This window comes from Berghia stephanieae, chromosome 3 (genome assembly GCF_034508935.2).
Source record: "Berghia stephanieae isolate SIO BIC M18660-M18661 chromosome 3, UCSD_Bste_1.3, whole genome shotgun sequence".
Classification (NCBI taxonomy): domain Eukaryota; kingdom Metazoa; phylum Mollusca; class Gastropoda; order Nudibranchia; family Aeolidiidae; genus Berghia; species Berghia stephanieae.
This window is the reverse complement of record NC_088362.1, coordinates 74,761,202-74,776,353: the sequence shown is the minus strand read 5'-3', so window position 1 is coordinate 74,776,353 and position 15,152 is coordinate 74,761,202. Positions and strand designations below refer to the sequence as shown.

At 34.0% G+C, this 15,152-nt stretch overlaps 1 protein-coding gene across 20 annotated transcripts in view; it reads right to left on the bottom strand.

Annotated features, from left to right (window-relative positions):
- The window catches only part of LOC144968435 (suppressor of lurcher protein 1-like), a 469,097-nt gene that overhangs the window by 81,111 nt on the left and 372,834 nt on the right, over window positions 1-15,152 (bottom strand). For 13 of the 20 annotated variants that reach the window (XM_078906793.1, XM_078906800.1, XM_078906805.1 and 10 more), the window contains 2 exons: window positions 9,385-9,565; window positions 8,272-8,492 (listed from right to left, as the gene is read on the bottom strand). In XM_078906793.1, coding sequence (XP_078762919.1) covers window positions 8,272-8,492; window positions 9,385-9,565 — 402 coding nt within the window. Of the gene's footprint in view, window positions 1-8,271; window positions 8,493-9,384; window positions 9,566-10,280; window positions 10,329-15,152 lie in introns of all 20 variants that reach the window. The other 7 variants (XM_078906791.1, XM_078906786.1, XM_078906792.1 and 4 more) reach the window with 1 other exon arrangement.

Sequence of the window (15,152 nt, the reverse complement as noted above, 5' to 3'; positions counted from 1 at the left end):
TAAGAGTCTTACCCAAGGGCACAACGTTGGAACCAGATTTTTCTAATATTCGACAAAAGTAAAATAAATATCATAACAGGTTTCTTTTTGTTTGATTTGGCACCATTATGAAAATATCTCATTATCATTGGTCTTGTGGCTTATAAACAACACCCAAACACGGTATAAGAGTTGAAAATATAAAGTATGGGGTGAGAGTTGGGTTGGATGGGTTGGGGAGGGGGGGGGGGGGGGGGTAAGTGAGGAGTGCAAAGTGGATAAAGCTCTGAACTGCAACCTGAACAACCCGATTTCAAACATCGCTTTTGGATTTTATTCCAATTTTCCGTTGACAAAAATTAGGAAGAAAGAATGGGGGAAGACTTGATAACGATGATTATATAAAAAGCATAAACTTTACAACTTAACACAAAGGTTAAAAGCAACGTTTTCATTTAATTAATGATACAGAAAAATATGAATGAAAGACATGAGCTAAGAATTAAATACATTTAACACGTACAAGAATATCTAATTTTATCAAATTTCCAACAAAGAATAAAGATTGATTGACAGAGGAAGAAGCAATACTGAAATGACTATACTTATCCTGTAAACAGCCTTATTCTGAAAAACCTCGTATTTCACAATTCGGCCAGACAACTCGTCATTCAAATATCAATCAATTTAAATTACCCTTATCTCAAACCTGGGACTTCGACCCTCAACGCGAAGTCCCAGGTTTGAGAGTTTTTTTTCCAAGCTGAGGGTCATTTAAATCTAACGATATTTGGAGGTCGTCCTTCTAGCCAAATCGTTAAATAGATGGTTTTCTAGAATGCCGCATTAAACTTGGTCATCTCCAACATACCTTTATGAGACGAATGATCACAAATGAGTTAGAAAAAAGTCCTTCAGAGCAATTAGGCGCATTGCGTTTATCCCCGTATAGTGTTAAACGGGCATTAGCAATTGATTGCTACCCTTTGGATAGGACGCTAGTATATAGCAAAGTATTTTCCACAAAATCTAAAAGACCCAGCTACCCAATCATTGCTAGTTGAACAAGAGGGTCATAAAAAAAAATATCTCGACTTCATCCGGGATTGATCTTGGCCCTTTTGCGTGTGACTCAAGCGAGCTATCGGAACCCCTCGTGTGCTATATAAGTTAAGATTATTTTTATCTTTGGTTTAATCAAAGACATTTATCTTATGTTGTCTGGATGTCCTGTATACGAGTAGAAAAGTAATAGAAAATATACTTGTCTAAAGGTCGCATCTTGCTTTGAATTTTCTTAGTTTTATTTTGTCAACCCTTTTTCTACAAATTAAGTTTAAGTTACTTAATCAAATCTTGTGCTTGATCGATGAAAATAGAATTAATTGTGTGTGACCTTCACGGAAAAGAGAAATACTGGTCCATGAGAAGTAACGTAATTTAATGTAAATAAATTCGGCCAAAAAAAAAAAAAAGGGGGGGGGGGGGGAAACGAAGAAGAAGAAGCAAACGCCGCTTCGGGCTCTCGATTTTGTATCAATCAACCCAGAGAAAAAAAAAACTTGACAAATATACATTTCGAGACACGATAAGAATAAATAATGGTTGGTAGACATGATAGAAAAAGATAAATTATGGTCCATAGTCACTGAATGATAGACAGAAAAAAGAAGTGAAAGATATATATATATATATATATATATATATAAAGATATTAGAGAGAGAGAGAGAGAGAGAGAGAGAGAGAGAGAGAGAGAGAGAGAGAGAGAGAGATAGAGAGAGAGAGGAGGGAAGAGGAATTGAAATAGTGGGTGGGAGGGAGGGATGTTGAGAAAAGTTAAATATTTGCTATGAGAGGTAATGTGAGTGAAAATAAAATGAATATAAATATAACCGACCATGAGAACAAACAATACAAAGCGAATGAAAGACGCTTTAGCCTATGGTTTTCGGAACCAAACACTCAAGGAAACAATACTTGAGAAATATACACTTATAGATACGATAAGAAGAGATAATGGTTATTAGAAATGATAACCATCCATAAATTATATTTCGGAGTCTCTGAAAGGGAGACCTAGAAGGAGGCGAAACGGGGGGGGGGGGGGGGGGGGGGGGGGGGGAGATTGGAGAGAGAGAGAGAAATAGAGAGAAGAGATTAATACTGACTATGAAAGGTAATGTGGATAAAAATATAAAATAATATAAAAATGTTTGGCTAAATCCAAGAACAACAACAAAACCAAAATACAAAATAAAAACAAAACAAAAATAAAAAACCCAACCACCTCCTAACCTCCCCCCTCCCCAAATAAAAAATAAAAATAAGAACAAAAAAAATCCAAACAAACAAACAAACAAAATAAAACCCCCAACCCCCTCCCCCAAACAAAACAAAGCAAAAACAAAAACAAAATAAAAGAAACAATAAGAAACAAAACAAAACAGCAGACACAACTAAGCAAACAATGATTTTACAAACAAATATAGAAAAAGAAACCAGTTTGACCAATATACATTTAAACACAATAGGAAGAGATTTTGATTGATAGAAAAGATAGACAATGTAGATGAATAATTAATGGTTTAAAGTCATTGAACGATAGAACAATATAGAAGAGAGAGGGAGAGGTAGATAAATAGATAGATAGATAGATAGATAGATAGATAGATAGATAGATAGATAGATAGATAGATATAGAGATAGATAGATAGATAGATAGATAGAGAGAGAGAAAGAGAGAGAGAGAGAGAGAGAGAGAGAGAGAGAGAGAGAGAGAGAGGCGGGGGGGGGGGGGGGGGGAGAGAAAGAGAAGAAGTAAATACTTGCTTTAAGAGTTAACACGAGTAAAATAATAAGTTAATAAAAATAAGTTTGGCCATAAAGATAAAAACCAAGCGAATGATGCATTGGCTTGTGCTTTTTGTAAGGAAACTAGATATAAACAAAATTTAAAAAATAAATAATTTGACAAATATACATTTATAAGCAAGGAGAAGAAGAGATATTGGTTTGTAGAAATGATAGCAATAGATATATTATATTCGATGGACATTGACAGATAGGAAAAAGAAGAGAGGTAAAAGAGAGAGAGAGAGAGAGAGAGAGAGAGAGAGAGAGAGAGAGAGAGAGAGAGAGAGAGAGAGAGAGAGAGAGAGAGGAGCTGATGTTTTCAATAGGAAGGTAAATAGCAGTATATCAATTTTTTTCACATCAATCAAACTATAAATAAAATAAATAAAAAAACCCTTTCTTCTTCTTCTCCTTCTTCTTCTTCTTCTTCTTCTTCTTCTTCTTCTTCTTCTTCTTCTTCTTCTTCTTCTTCTTCTTCTTCTTCTTCTCCAATGCCTATAACGGAAAGATATCTCCAGAGAGGCCTCATTCAGTCATTTGTGTACAAAAAATATATAGAGGTTAAATTGAGCCTTTTTTTTACTGAAAGATCACACACATATATATTCAAAATTGAAATAGTCCATTAAACACAAAATGAAACTTGTTTTTGTAATTTACTTACTTTCAAACAAATAGACTTTTAACAATAATTGACCTGAGGTACTTTTAGATTGAAAATTGACAATGCTAGATTAATCAAATTGGAATTTTTCTATTAACGACAGCATTTAAATAAGGCCGCATATTTAAAATATTATCAGTGGAATGATTAAATAATAATGTGAAATTGAATTTAAGCTTCAATTTAATTACAAAAACAGATCAGTGGAATAAGATCGTTTGACTCCAAACAAAGCTAGAATCGTAAATATTTCTTAAGATATTCTTATAAAATCAAATTCAAAATCCAATCAAGATTAATTTGCGACGTCTAATTTTCCAAATTTTCAGCTAAGAAGAGAATAAAATTGTTGAAAACAAGAGAAAACAAGTGTTGGATTAATGATAGTTGTGCAAAGGAGTGAAGGTAGTTGTCTTTTGGTGACACGAAAAACCACAATACAACCTTTTGCAACACACACATTAAGTCAAATAACGTAATAGTCACACATAATCAGCTATTTATGGTACGGCATAAAAGCCTTATAATGTGCCCACTAAATAGGAATAAAGGTTTAAAGTGACACGTCTTATTTCTGGTCTGTACATGTCACAGGAGATTTATCCCAGTCTCATTAGTTGATCATGTGATATTGATAACGTGATCCTTAGGGCGTGTGTTGCGAAAGGCATGATGTTAATAATATTATTATTCTTATAATCTATCAGAGATTTGAAAGATGGAAAAAATGACAATTAATAGGTGTACCATTGACCACTGTTGCTTAAGGACAGAAATAGATGTTTGTACAATACTTTTTGTCTTCACTTGTTCAAAAAATTGTTATATCTGAAGTACGATTAAATGCACACTTCTATTAGTCTGATTATAAACTGGTCATTGTGTATGTCAATGTTTTTTTGGTGTTAACGTCTGAGATTGCCAAAAACACTTTTCAAATGCTTTATTTCCCTGGTGACCAGTAAATCAGAGCACAATGGGACCGTTGTCAAACCAAACAAAACCTTAAGAAAAATAATTTAAAAAACATTTGAGCAATGCTGAGGTCATTGGTTAAGTTCCTAGAAATGTCATCTTGTTTGCATTGCTGCGAATCTCTCTCTGAATATTTTCGTGAAAAAACAACAAACAAAAGCAAATAAATTCATTCATGATGTATAAATGACCAGAGATTATTTTATAGGACAAGTGTATGTTTTATTATTGCGATGCATTTGATTTTATTGATAAAATGAGAACTGTGTTTACATTCAATTGACATATTAAGTCCTTGAGCTATTTGATCTAAATTTTAAAACTTACTGGTCCCAAAACAAAGAAAGGATGTTTTTCCGGAAGAAAAGTAGAACTCTTTTGTTTATGATTTATTCTTGCCAATAATACAACAGAACAATACATGTAAAGTATACAGTTTAGTGATTTTTATATCCTCATTATTTATATTCTGACACAAACCTCAAGTTTTACTATAGTAGGTACATGTATCTATTTTGTAACCTGATATACATCGACATGTTTATCTAATTGTTTCATTATCTAATAAATAAATACGAAATTAATTCCATATCACAATGTTTGAACAAGGATTTTCTAAAAGAAGATTGAATATTTCCAGTGGTCAATGGTGTGCAAGAGATGACTACCATTAACTTGAACATTGATGAAAGTCATGAGTCCCGAGAAAGCTGAAAGTGATGTTGGATTAAAACAGGAGTTTTGTGACTTCTACTCACTATTGTTTGCATCTGCAGGGTCGTGGATAAGCAAACGAAATGATGACGATGAAATAATTCTGTGATTATAATAATATATCTACAACAAAATGCAACAATACACGTTTTTACGAGTAGACGCTGAAATGCAAGATATACTAATTGCTACATTGACGAATATCTGATATTGCCAATATATATATATATATATATATATATATATATATATATATATATATATATATTATATTATATAAATATATATCTAAAGTGAGAATATATTTCTTACAAAAGAAAAGTTGCAAATCTAATATTACATAGTTATATCGACAAGGGACATAACAAATATATTGTAATAGTTGATACTAAACTTTCGTTATTTCCCTTTAATGCTATTTTAAAAAATGCTGATAAGAAAATGTCTGGATTAATTAAAAAATAATCGACAGTAAATGGATGAAAAGATTTGCAATGAAGTGAAACGCTACTTATTTATCGAGGTGAATTTTTTGTTGTAAACATAATCCTTGCCTTTCTAGTTTTTTCCCCCAAGCTCTACAACGTTAAGCAAAGCCTTATTCAGTTTACAGGAAGATGTGTGTGTGTGTGTGTGTCTGTGTGTGTGTGTGTGTGTACATGAATCATGGAGACTTACTCCTCCTTTCTATCTTTCTATTTCTTTATTCTTCATTTTTCTTTTTCTTTTTATCCTCCTCCTCCTCCTCCTCCTCCTCCTCCTCCTCCTCTTCCAATCTAATTGTCATTTTTCGTGGCTTATAGGATATTGAAGCCGAAATAAAATCTGCATTAAGTAAATTTTTTTACGAAGCTGTATTGAGTTAAGCTGAACGACTTGCATTGTCCAAACATCTAGCAGCTCAGAATTCACTTTGAATTGAATGGTGGCTTCATATTTATTATCATGCTTAGTGCTCAACTTGTAAACTCTGCAGTGAATTAAAAATCGCCATGACTTTTCCAAATTTCCATTGGTGATTCCTTCAATCTGACTGTTTGATATAAGGTAAAGCATGCAGAACAATTCACTCACACTTTATCATGCTTTGACGACAATATGTGACACGCCACCTCAAAACGGTAATACGTCTTGGTAATATTGCAAAATGTTGCCGTCTGAAGCTCGAAGACATAAATAAATTAATAACAATACTATAGTGGAATAGAAGCTTCAATTTTATCTACGCGGCAGATGAAGTAAATGTGTTGGGTTTACCCTTTGTCAACAAAACACGACGAATGAGATTCTAAAGACGAATATTGTAATTTATAATTTATAGACAAAATATAAAACTTGAGCTACGGTTGTGCAATTTTTATTGTTCTATAAAATGTAAAAATCCCAAAAATGTATGGATCTGGTCATCATAGCACTTCAGCACAATAACATATCGAGACAGCGGGTCACATATTTACGACATATCATTTACGCGTGAATAAAAACAGTTTGGTTTCTCTTAAATACATCGATCTATAAATGTCTGTTGAGACTCCCAGCAGTCATGCACAAACTATAATAAGCATTAACTCTTGCAAAATAAAAAAAAATCTTCAACAACAAATTGTAATAATTATGAATTTGGTCAATTGAACCCCAATGTTAACTTGGTGAAAATTTAATTTCAATTTAATTCCATATATCATATATCTGGGTATGACCGACAGTATATGTTAAATTTGGCAAAGAGAAAAGTCTCCCTTTGTTTTCTGAGACTAGCCATCAACTACATTCCAATAACTAATCTTTACTTCTTCTTCTAGGTTCCATGCCTGGTCCAGGCTTCGGATACTGCATGAATTATCTCTCTCCATTCCTCCCTGTCTCTTGCTTTTTCAAACAGCTCTTGGATTGTTAGGTTGGTGAAGCCCTTCAGTTGGTCTATGAGTGTTTTTCTTTGTCTCCCCCGGGCGCGTTTACCAGGTATTTTTCCACAACTTGCCAGGTATTCCTTCTTATCTTTCCTTACTATGTGTCCGAAAAAGGATAGTTGTCGATCCACTATTAAGGGCATTAGTTTCCTTTGTTGGTATGTTTGTTTTAGCACTTCTTCGTTCGTTTTGTGTGCAGTATACGATATTCTCTGCATCCTTCTCAAGCACCACATTTCAAAAGCTTCAATGTTCTTTTGTGTTTCTGCATTTGTAGTCCAGCTTTCGCATCCGTATAACAAGACTGGCCACACGTAGCACTTCAAGACTCGGAATCTAATCCCGAACAACATCTGTTTGTTTTTCAAAATGTTTCCCAGGTCCATGAAGGCCTGTTTGGCTTGAGCTTTACAGCCCAAATTATAATGATAATAATAGTGATAGTAGTAAATCCATACAGCGTCTTTTGCCTTAGCCTCAAGTCGTTTCCAAAGGTACAAAGTACACTGTCTGTTGAGCTTTATACTCTCTTTTATATATATATATATATATATATATATATATATATATATATATATATATATATATATATATATATTATAAGGTAGGGCATGGAAAAGGCTGAGGATAGATTACCCCTTTTGGGCTGATTGAACGAATCTGATCGTTGCCATAGTTAACGAAAAGCTCGAGATTTCCATACAACTTACGTCACAATAAAAGGTGATCACCCAGGACAGAAAATAAACAGTAAGTTGTATTCAAAGATACCTCCAATGAAATCATTTGTCTCCTCGAGCACTACTAACGACAAGTCAATTTTCACTTTTTGTTGAACAATACCTTGTATTATGAAGTAATCATATTGGCCAGAATCAAGGAATGAGTTTATGAATACTACGCCTGATGCGACGTTTACGTATTTTCAGGTCTGATAACCCAAATTGTTATTGTATCATTGTTGTAATGAAAATACTCTCAAATCAACGCAAAATATTCTCCATTACAACAACGTTAAAACGAGCCCATAAAAGCGTCCAGTTATCAGACCTGCAATTATGCTCACGTTGGTCTGATGCCATTTCTGTACTTCAAATAACAGAATAAGAGCTGGGCTACATTGTACGTAATATAATTCTAGTCAAAATAAGAATAGAGACAAAATCAAATCTTACCTTTATCCAAAAACTGGTAAATTCCATTGAAACCAGAGTAGTTCCCATGCTTGCCTCTCCTCAAGTCGGCATGAAATTCTAGCACCATGCTCCTACCAGAGCTGTAGATTGTGTTTTGGATGCCGGAGTAAGGACCACACAGCTCAATATCATGCTGGCTGTATTCATTCACCTCCGGTCTTTCTAGATTCTGATACACTCGTAAAAAGTCAATACATCGCCTGGAAGGAGAAAATAATAATAAAAAGTAGTCATTCTTCAGAGCCATGAGTCCCACGGAGCCGGAGATGATTCTGGTTTCTATAGCGGTAAGCGGACATCAGAACTAGCTTGCTACCCTTTTGGTAGGACGCTAGTCTATTTCAAAATACGTTGCTATCCAGATTTAACAGACCCAGCTCCCCAATTACTAATGTACTGACATGAGCGTAGGAAAAATAATAATTTCGCTACACCAGGGATTGATATTGGATTCAATTCGAAGTGAATGCTCTATCAACTTAATTATTGGACAATAATAAGAAATGAAGCGAGCAGAAAAGTAGCTAGCAGGGGACAATAGAAAATAACAAAAGTTGCGGCGATGAGGAATTGTTTAATCCACGACCCTATTCTTACGGTAACTCCGTCTGGACATGAGATGGCATTAAAGTGCCTGCTCTACTGAATTATGAGACCCTTTGAATGGAGAGAATAATGAAAGTTTTAAAAACTATTTGGCTAAAACCTGGGACTGCTCAGTTTGTTTTATTTTCATGTTTCATAATATACGTAACACTAATTTATTGTGAACACATACATTCTTACCCATAGAAAATGAAACTGTGTGCGTATGTGTCTACGTGCATGTGTGTAGTGTGTATTAATGTATGTGTGTGTATGTTTAAGAGGGAGATAGATAGATAGATATAGATAGATAGATAGATAGATAGATAGATAGATAGATAGAGAGAGAGAGAGAGAGAGAGAGAGAGAGAGAGAGAGAGAGAGAGAGAGAGAGCTAATCTTGTTAATTTTTTCGATAGATCATTTTATTAATCTTGAAGTTAATCCCAAGTTGATGGTGAAAGTAACACAAAAATGGGCCCAGACAAGACCTAGATAGAAACTTACCCTCTTTCATCAGGCATTTTGAGATCAAATTCGACAAAGGTGAGTTCTATAATTTCAGAGGTGTCTCCGATGAAGGAGTATAATATGCAGTTGATGTTGGGTGGGTAGGGCTCGGGAAAATTGGGAGATGTGAAACGACCCGCGTTCAGGCCGTAGCTCTGGTACACCACGCAGTCACACGCTGTAAGTGGGGATGAGGTGGAAAAAGAAAGGAAATAATTCATTGTGAGCAATTTATAGCTGGTAAAAATTATAGCGAGTAATTTTATATTTTATGTTTTGAAAAACATCGAAACTGCTGATAGATAATAATTATTGTAATATTTTTGAAGTAAGCATTCATTACGCTTTTCAAATTGAACAAAAAAATAAATAAAAATAAATAAAATAAAACAATTCAGGAATTTTTTATACAGGTATGGCATATCAACATTTGATGTATTATAAAGTCACAAATAATACGGATAGTAAATGAAAATATAGAAAAGTTATCACAAAATTAGATTATATTTAGAATAATTATACTGAGAGAAAAACATATTTAAAATGTTTAAAAAAGTGAATTCAATTTATCGCATTGTTTAAATATTGTAAAGAAAGACAACTCTGTTAAAGCTCAGATAATGCAAACAATATAATTGGTTACGTCCCTTGAATCAAGTTTTCTTTCATAAAAGACCACTATTGTTTATCCATCATCTTCTTATAAAATTAATATTTCAAATTGTTATGGATGTTAGAATGAACCTGCATTCCACCATAGGCTGAATCATTACTCATGAGATTTAAATCTAAACATTGTCAAAGATAAAGTTAAATAACGTGGGAAAATCAATTTCACCAAACATCCCTAATATAATATTTAACTTCTAATCTGGTCGTTGTCATCTTAATACCTTTAGTTAAATGATAAGTACTTTCATAATTTAAACAATAATCAGGTGCTGAAAAAGAATAGGAATGGGGGATTGGAGAGAGAGAAAAAACAAAACAAAACAAAAGAAAACAGTAAGATATTATTACAATCAAATGAATAGTATATTGAATCATTCAAAGAAACAGAGAAAATCATGGTCATAATATTATGTAATCCATCGCCTAAAATCAGTGTTTTGTATGGAAAAGTAGAGAGCGATGAGGGTTGCTTGAAGCCTGGGATTGTGAAAATACTAACGAAAATGTGAAAATAGAAAAGCTGCAGATGGAAGCAGGACAAACACTGGACGTTTCGGGTACAAACACGTCGTCAGCACAATAAACAAAGGAAATTTATTGTCAACGTTCCTTTGTTTATTGTGCTGACGAAGAGTTTGTCCCCGAAACGTCCAATGTCTGTTCTGTTCCCATCCGATTCTTTTCCATTTTCACCTTTTTGTTACTATCATGCCCGGGTAATTTAGATGTTGAAAATTGAATCTTAAAACTTGAAACATAAACGTGGCTTAGTTTACATGTTTTAATTTAAAATATTGTGGCATTGTGGTCTTGTGTTATGACACTTGTCCTCGGACCAGGAGGTCCAGTTGAGTCCTTGGAAAAATCTCTTTATTCACATTATCATCCAGGTGTAAAGTGAGTACTTGGCAGTTAACAACGTTGTCCCCGTCGAATATAAATTATAACATCGCGTACTGACACCAATGCCTTATCCTACATGTTAAGTGTTGTTGTTAGATGGGGAACCCTGGTAAATCGCTGTGAGCACGTTTAGTGCATATTGTGGTATATAAATGCTCAATGTTTTTGTTGTTTTTTTTTTATAAGAGAGAATAAATTTGGAAAGCCTCATTTTTTGTTTCTTATAATTTTAACACAAAATAAACTTTTCAACATCGACTTCACTACGACATAAAACTAGATTGCGATGATGAGTCACGTGGTCAATGTCTTCATTGAAAATAGAGTAGTGTCGTATGTTTTAATCCCTAAGTGGCAAATTTTTCTTCGATCTATTAGAAAAAATAAACCGACGTGTACTTATTTGCAGGTCTGATAACCCAAATTGTTATGGTCTCATTGCTGTGATGGGAATACTCTCAAACCAATATAAAATATTGTCCATTATCGCAATGTTAAATTAAGCCCATAATTGTATCTGGTTATCAGATCTGCTTATATGTTCACGAAGGCAAAACCTTGTCTCCTTGATTGCATTTGAATCTATTCGTGTAAACAAACTTTTACAATGAATAACATGCCATAGAGTTTTGTTGATTGTGTTATTGTTGGTATGTTTTAAAATATTCCTCTCATATATTATCTCTTATGTCTTATATTTCACTTAAATGTTTATATAGGGTGTTTAACCCCATCTTTTAATCGGCCAAAATTAAAAGATAACGGAGTAAAAGTAGTCGTTCTAATATCGGTTCAAGGTTTAATGTGGGTTTTTTCTCTTTCATTGATTAAATAGCGATGCCCAATGTAAAGTAATGGACAAGGATGGACAGCCCAAAACTGATGAGGAAAGCTGAGGACAGATCGGGATGGAGGGCCCTTGTCCTTTGTAACACTCCAAGAGCAGGAATAAAACGAGTCTCTATGAGTGTTGCCGGTCAAAATGATTATCAATACAATTAAAGCTATCAAAATTAAAATAATGAATGAGTAATGTCCTGAGCGTTTTGGGTCTTTGGGTCAGAATGTTGGACGATCACAAAAAGTATCACCTAGGAACTTGAGGTATTCCAAAACAAATGTATACGACAAATCTTCAAGATCTTCTGGCCAAATACAATCTCAAATGAGGACATGAGAGTTTGAGCAGAGGTGGAGTCTATGGAAAGTCTCATTAAAAGGAGAAGATGGCAATGGTTGGGGCATGCCTATCGCAGACCAGAAGAAACACTGACAAGGAAGGTCCTGAAATAGACACTCCAAGGAGACCTAAAGCAGAGAGGTCTTTCCCTCGAGGTGGCCCCAAAAATAGCAGCTGACAGGACCTGGTGAAGTCTTGCATTGCCTCAAGTGCCAATAGGCCCGGAGAGGATTGAGTAAGTGGGTTTCATAATTAATAAATATTTACGCAAGCTGATCAAAGTATAACAAAATCGATGCAGTTGAATTGAGTATAAATAAAATACATTCATGCTGTTTCTATTTCCTTCTTTTGATTTGCGACGCACAATAACTAGACAGGGCCCACAATCAAAACTATAATAATTAAATTCATAAACTTTAATGTTTATACGTAGATAAAGAGTTGGAATCTGGAGAATGACCAAAATATGTGGAGACGCCTGTTGGCATTGAGAAAGTGATTCCACTCATTAACTCTAACACGTCCATATACAAACCATCAACAAACCAAAAATTTAAGAATAAAAAAAATACAAAACAAACAAACACACACACACAGATAGATAGAGAGATAGATAGATAGATGGATAGATAGCGTGAGAGACAGAGATAGATAGATAGATAGAGAGAGAGAAAGAGAGAGAGAGAGAGTGTGTGTGTGTGTGTGTGAGAGAGAGAGAGAGAGAGAGAGAGAGAGAGAGAGAGAGAGAGAGAGAGCGAGTGAGTGAGTGACAGAATGAAAGACATAGGGGGAGAGCATAATTTTAGATGGGAGGGAAGTTTTAAAATTAGAAAAAGAAAAAAAAGGAATAGAGTTGACGTATGAGAGAGAGAGAGAGAGAGAGAGAGAGAGAGAGAGCAAGAGAGAGAGAGAGATCAAAGAGAAAGAGAGAGCTAAAAAGATAGACAGAACAAGAGGTAGATAGATATATTTATATCTATTTTATTATATTTATTTTTTTACACACTGAGAGAGAGAAAAAGAGGGAGAGAGAGAGAGAGAGAGAGAGAGAGAGAGAGAGAGAGAGAGAGAGAAAGAGGGAGATCGAAAGAGAGAGAGAACGAGAGAAAGGGAGATAAATAAAGAGAGAGAAATAGTGTGTGTGTGTGTGTGTGTGTGTGTGTGAGAGAGAGAGAGAGAGAGAAAGAGCAAGAGCAAGATCGAGAGAGAGAGAGAGAACGAGAGAGCGAGAGAGAGAGTGAGAGAGAGAGAGTAAGAGAGAGAGAGAGAGAGAGAGAGAGAGGTATGAACAAATGGAGAGTGATATTGTGCGAGGCATAGTAATATTGTAAGATTGATGCCCCTGGTCCCGACAGACGGATAATCTCTCATTTAATACCCTGGAGAGACGGACAATGAAATGAATGGGCGATGAGAGATGGCTGCAAGAAGGAAAAAGAAAACCGGACAAAGGGATGGAAGGAAATATGAGAATAAGAAAGGTAAAAAGTCAAACCAGCGAATTGAATTGAATCGAAGGAAATTGATAATTATGACCGAACATGGATTGTTAACCCTTTGAAGACGGAGTTCAATTTTACTCCAAATTGACTTCATATTTTAGAGTTTCCATTAAGGGAACACCATCATTTCAACTTCAGTCCATTTCTGTTACTGCTCTCTTGGTAAAAGCGGCTAGATCTGCACAACCTAAATCTAACAATTTAACTTTTCAATTTCCCCAATTTCAATTTTTTTATTGTGGTCTAGTGGTATGACACTCGCTTTCGGATAGGAAGGTCCTTGGTTCGAGCCTCGCGCACGGCGCATAGTTGAGTCTTTGGAAAAGGCTCTTTATTCACATTCTCTCACCGTACTCAGGTGTAAAATGAGTACCTGGCCGTTAACAGCAGTGTCGTTGTCCGAAAAATTGTAATATCACCGAAAGGCGGCATGTCCCGTCCTACATGTTAAATGTTGCTGTTGACCAGGGACCCCTTGTAGAGCGATTTGAGCACATTTAGTGGATATTGCGCTATATAAAGCTCAATTTTTAAAATTAAAAAAAAAAAAGCTCAAACACAAGAGGGATGTTAGAACAAATCTCGACTTCACCAGATATAAACTGCCTGTCCCTTTGCATGTGAAGCGAATGCTCTACCAACTGAGTTATAGGAAATCCCCATACAATGCTTAATGAAGACATTTATTTATTTTAACTGAAATGCTTTTACGTTGAGCTCAACAATTCAATTATAATTATGAGATTCATCCAGTTATAATACCGTTTTGTCACGATTTGTCACAAATCTAAAAAGACGTTTTGACTACTCTACTGTATTATGAAACAAAACAACAACGACAACAACAACAACATTTTAAAATAATTTGACCAGTATACTCGTCCTTCGAATATCGATAGATCTAAATGAGCCTCATCTTGTCAAAAATTGACAAACCTGGGACTTCAAGGAAATTGTTAAGGGAATTGTTTTTGACAAGATGAGTTATTTTACTCGATCGATATCTGAAGGACTAGTTTTCAGCAAAAGAAAAAATAAAACAAACAAAATAATAATAATAATAATAATAATAATAATAATAATAATAATAATAATAATAATAATAATAATAATATAATAATAATAATAATAATAATAATAATAATAATAATAATAATAATATAAAAATATATGATAATATAATAATAATAATAATAATAATAATAATAATAATAATAATAATAATAATAATAAATATATGATAATAATAATAATAATAATAATAATAATAATAATAATAATAATAATAATAATAATAATAATAATAATAATAATAATAATAATAATACTAATAACAACAATAATAATAAAAAATAAAATGATTATTTTTTTTTCAGAGTACGCCAGTACAGGCTTACAGTGCGAATCAGAGAAATAATTTAATGGGAGGAATTAAGAATTGAAAGAATGAGTTTGGTTGTTGAAGGGCTAACGAGATGGCTTTTGTGGTAAGACGATTGATAGTT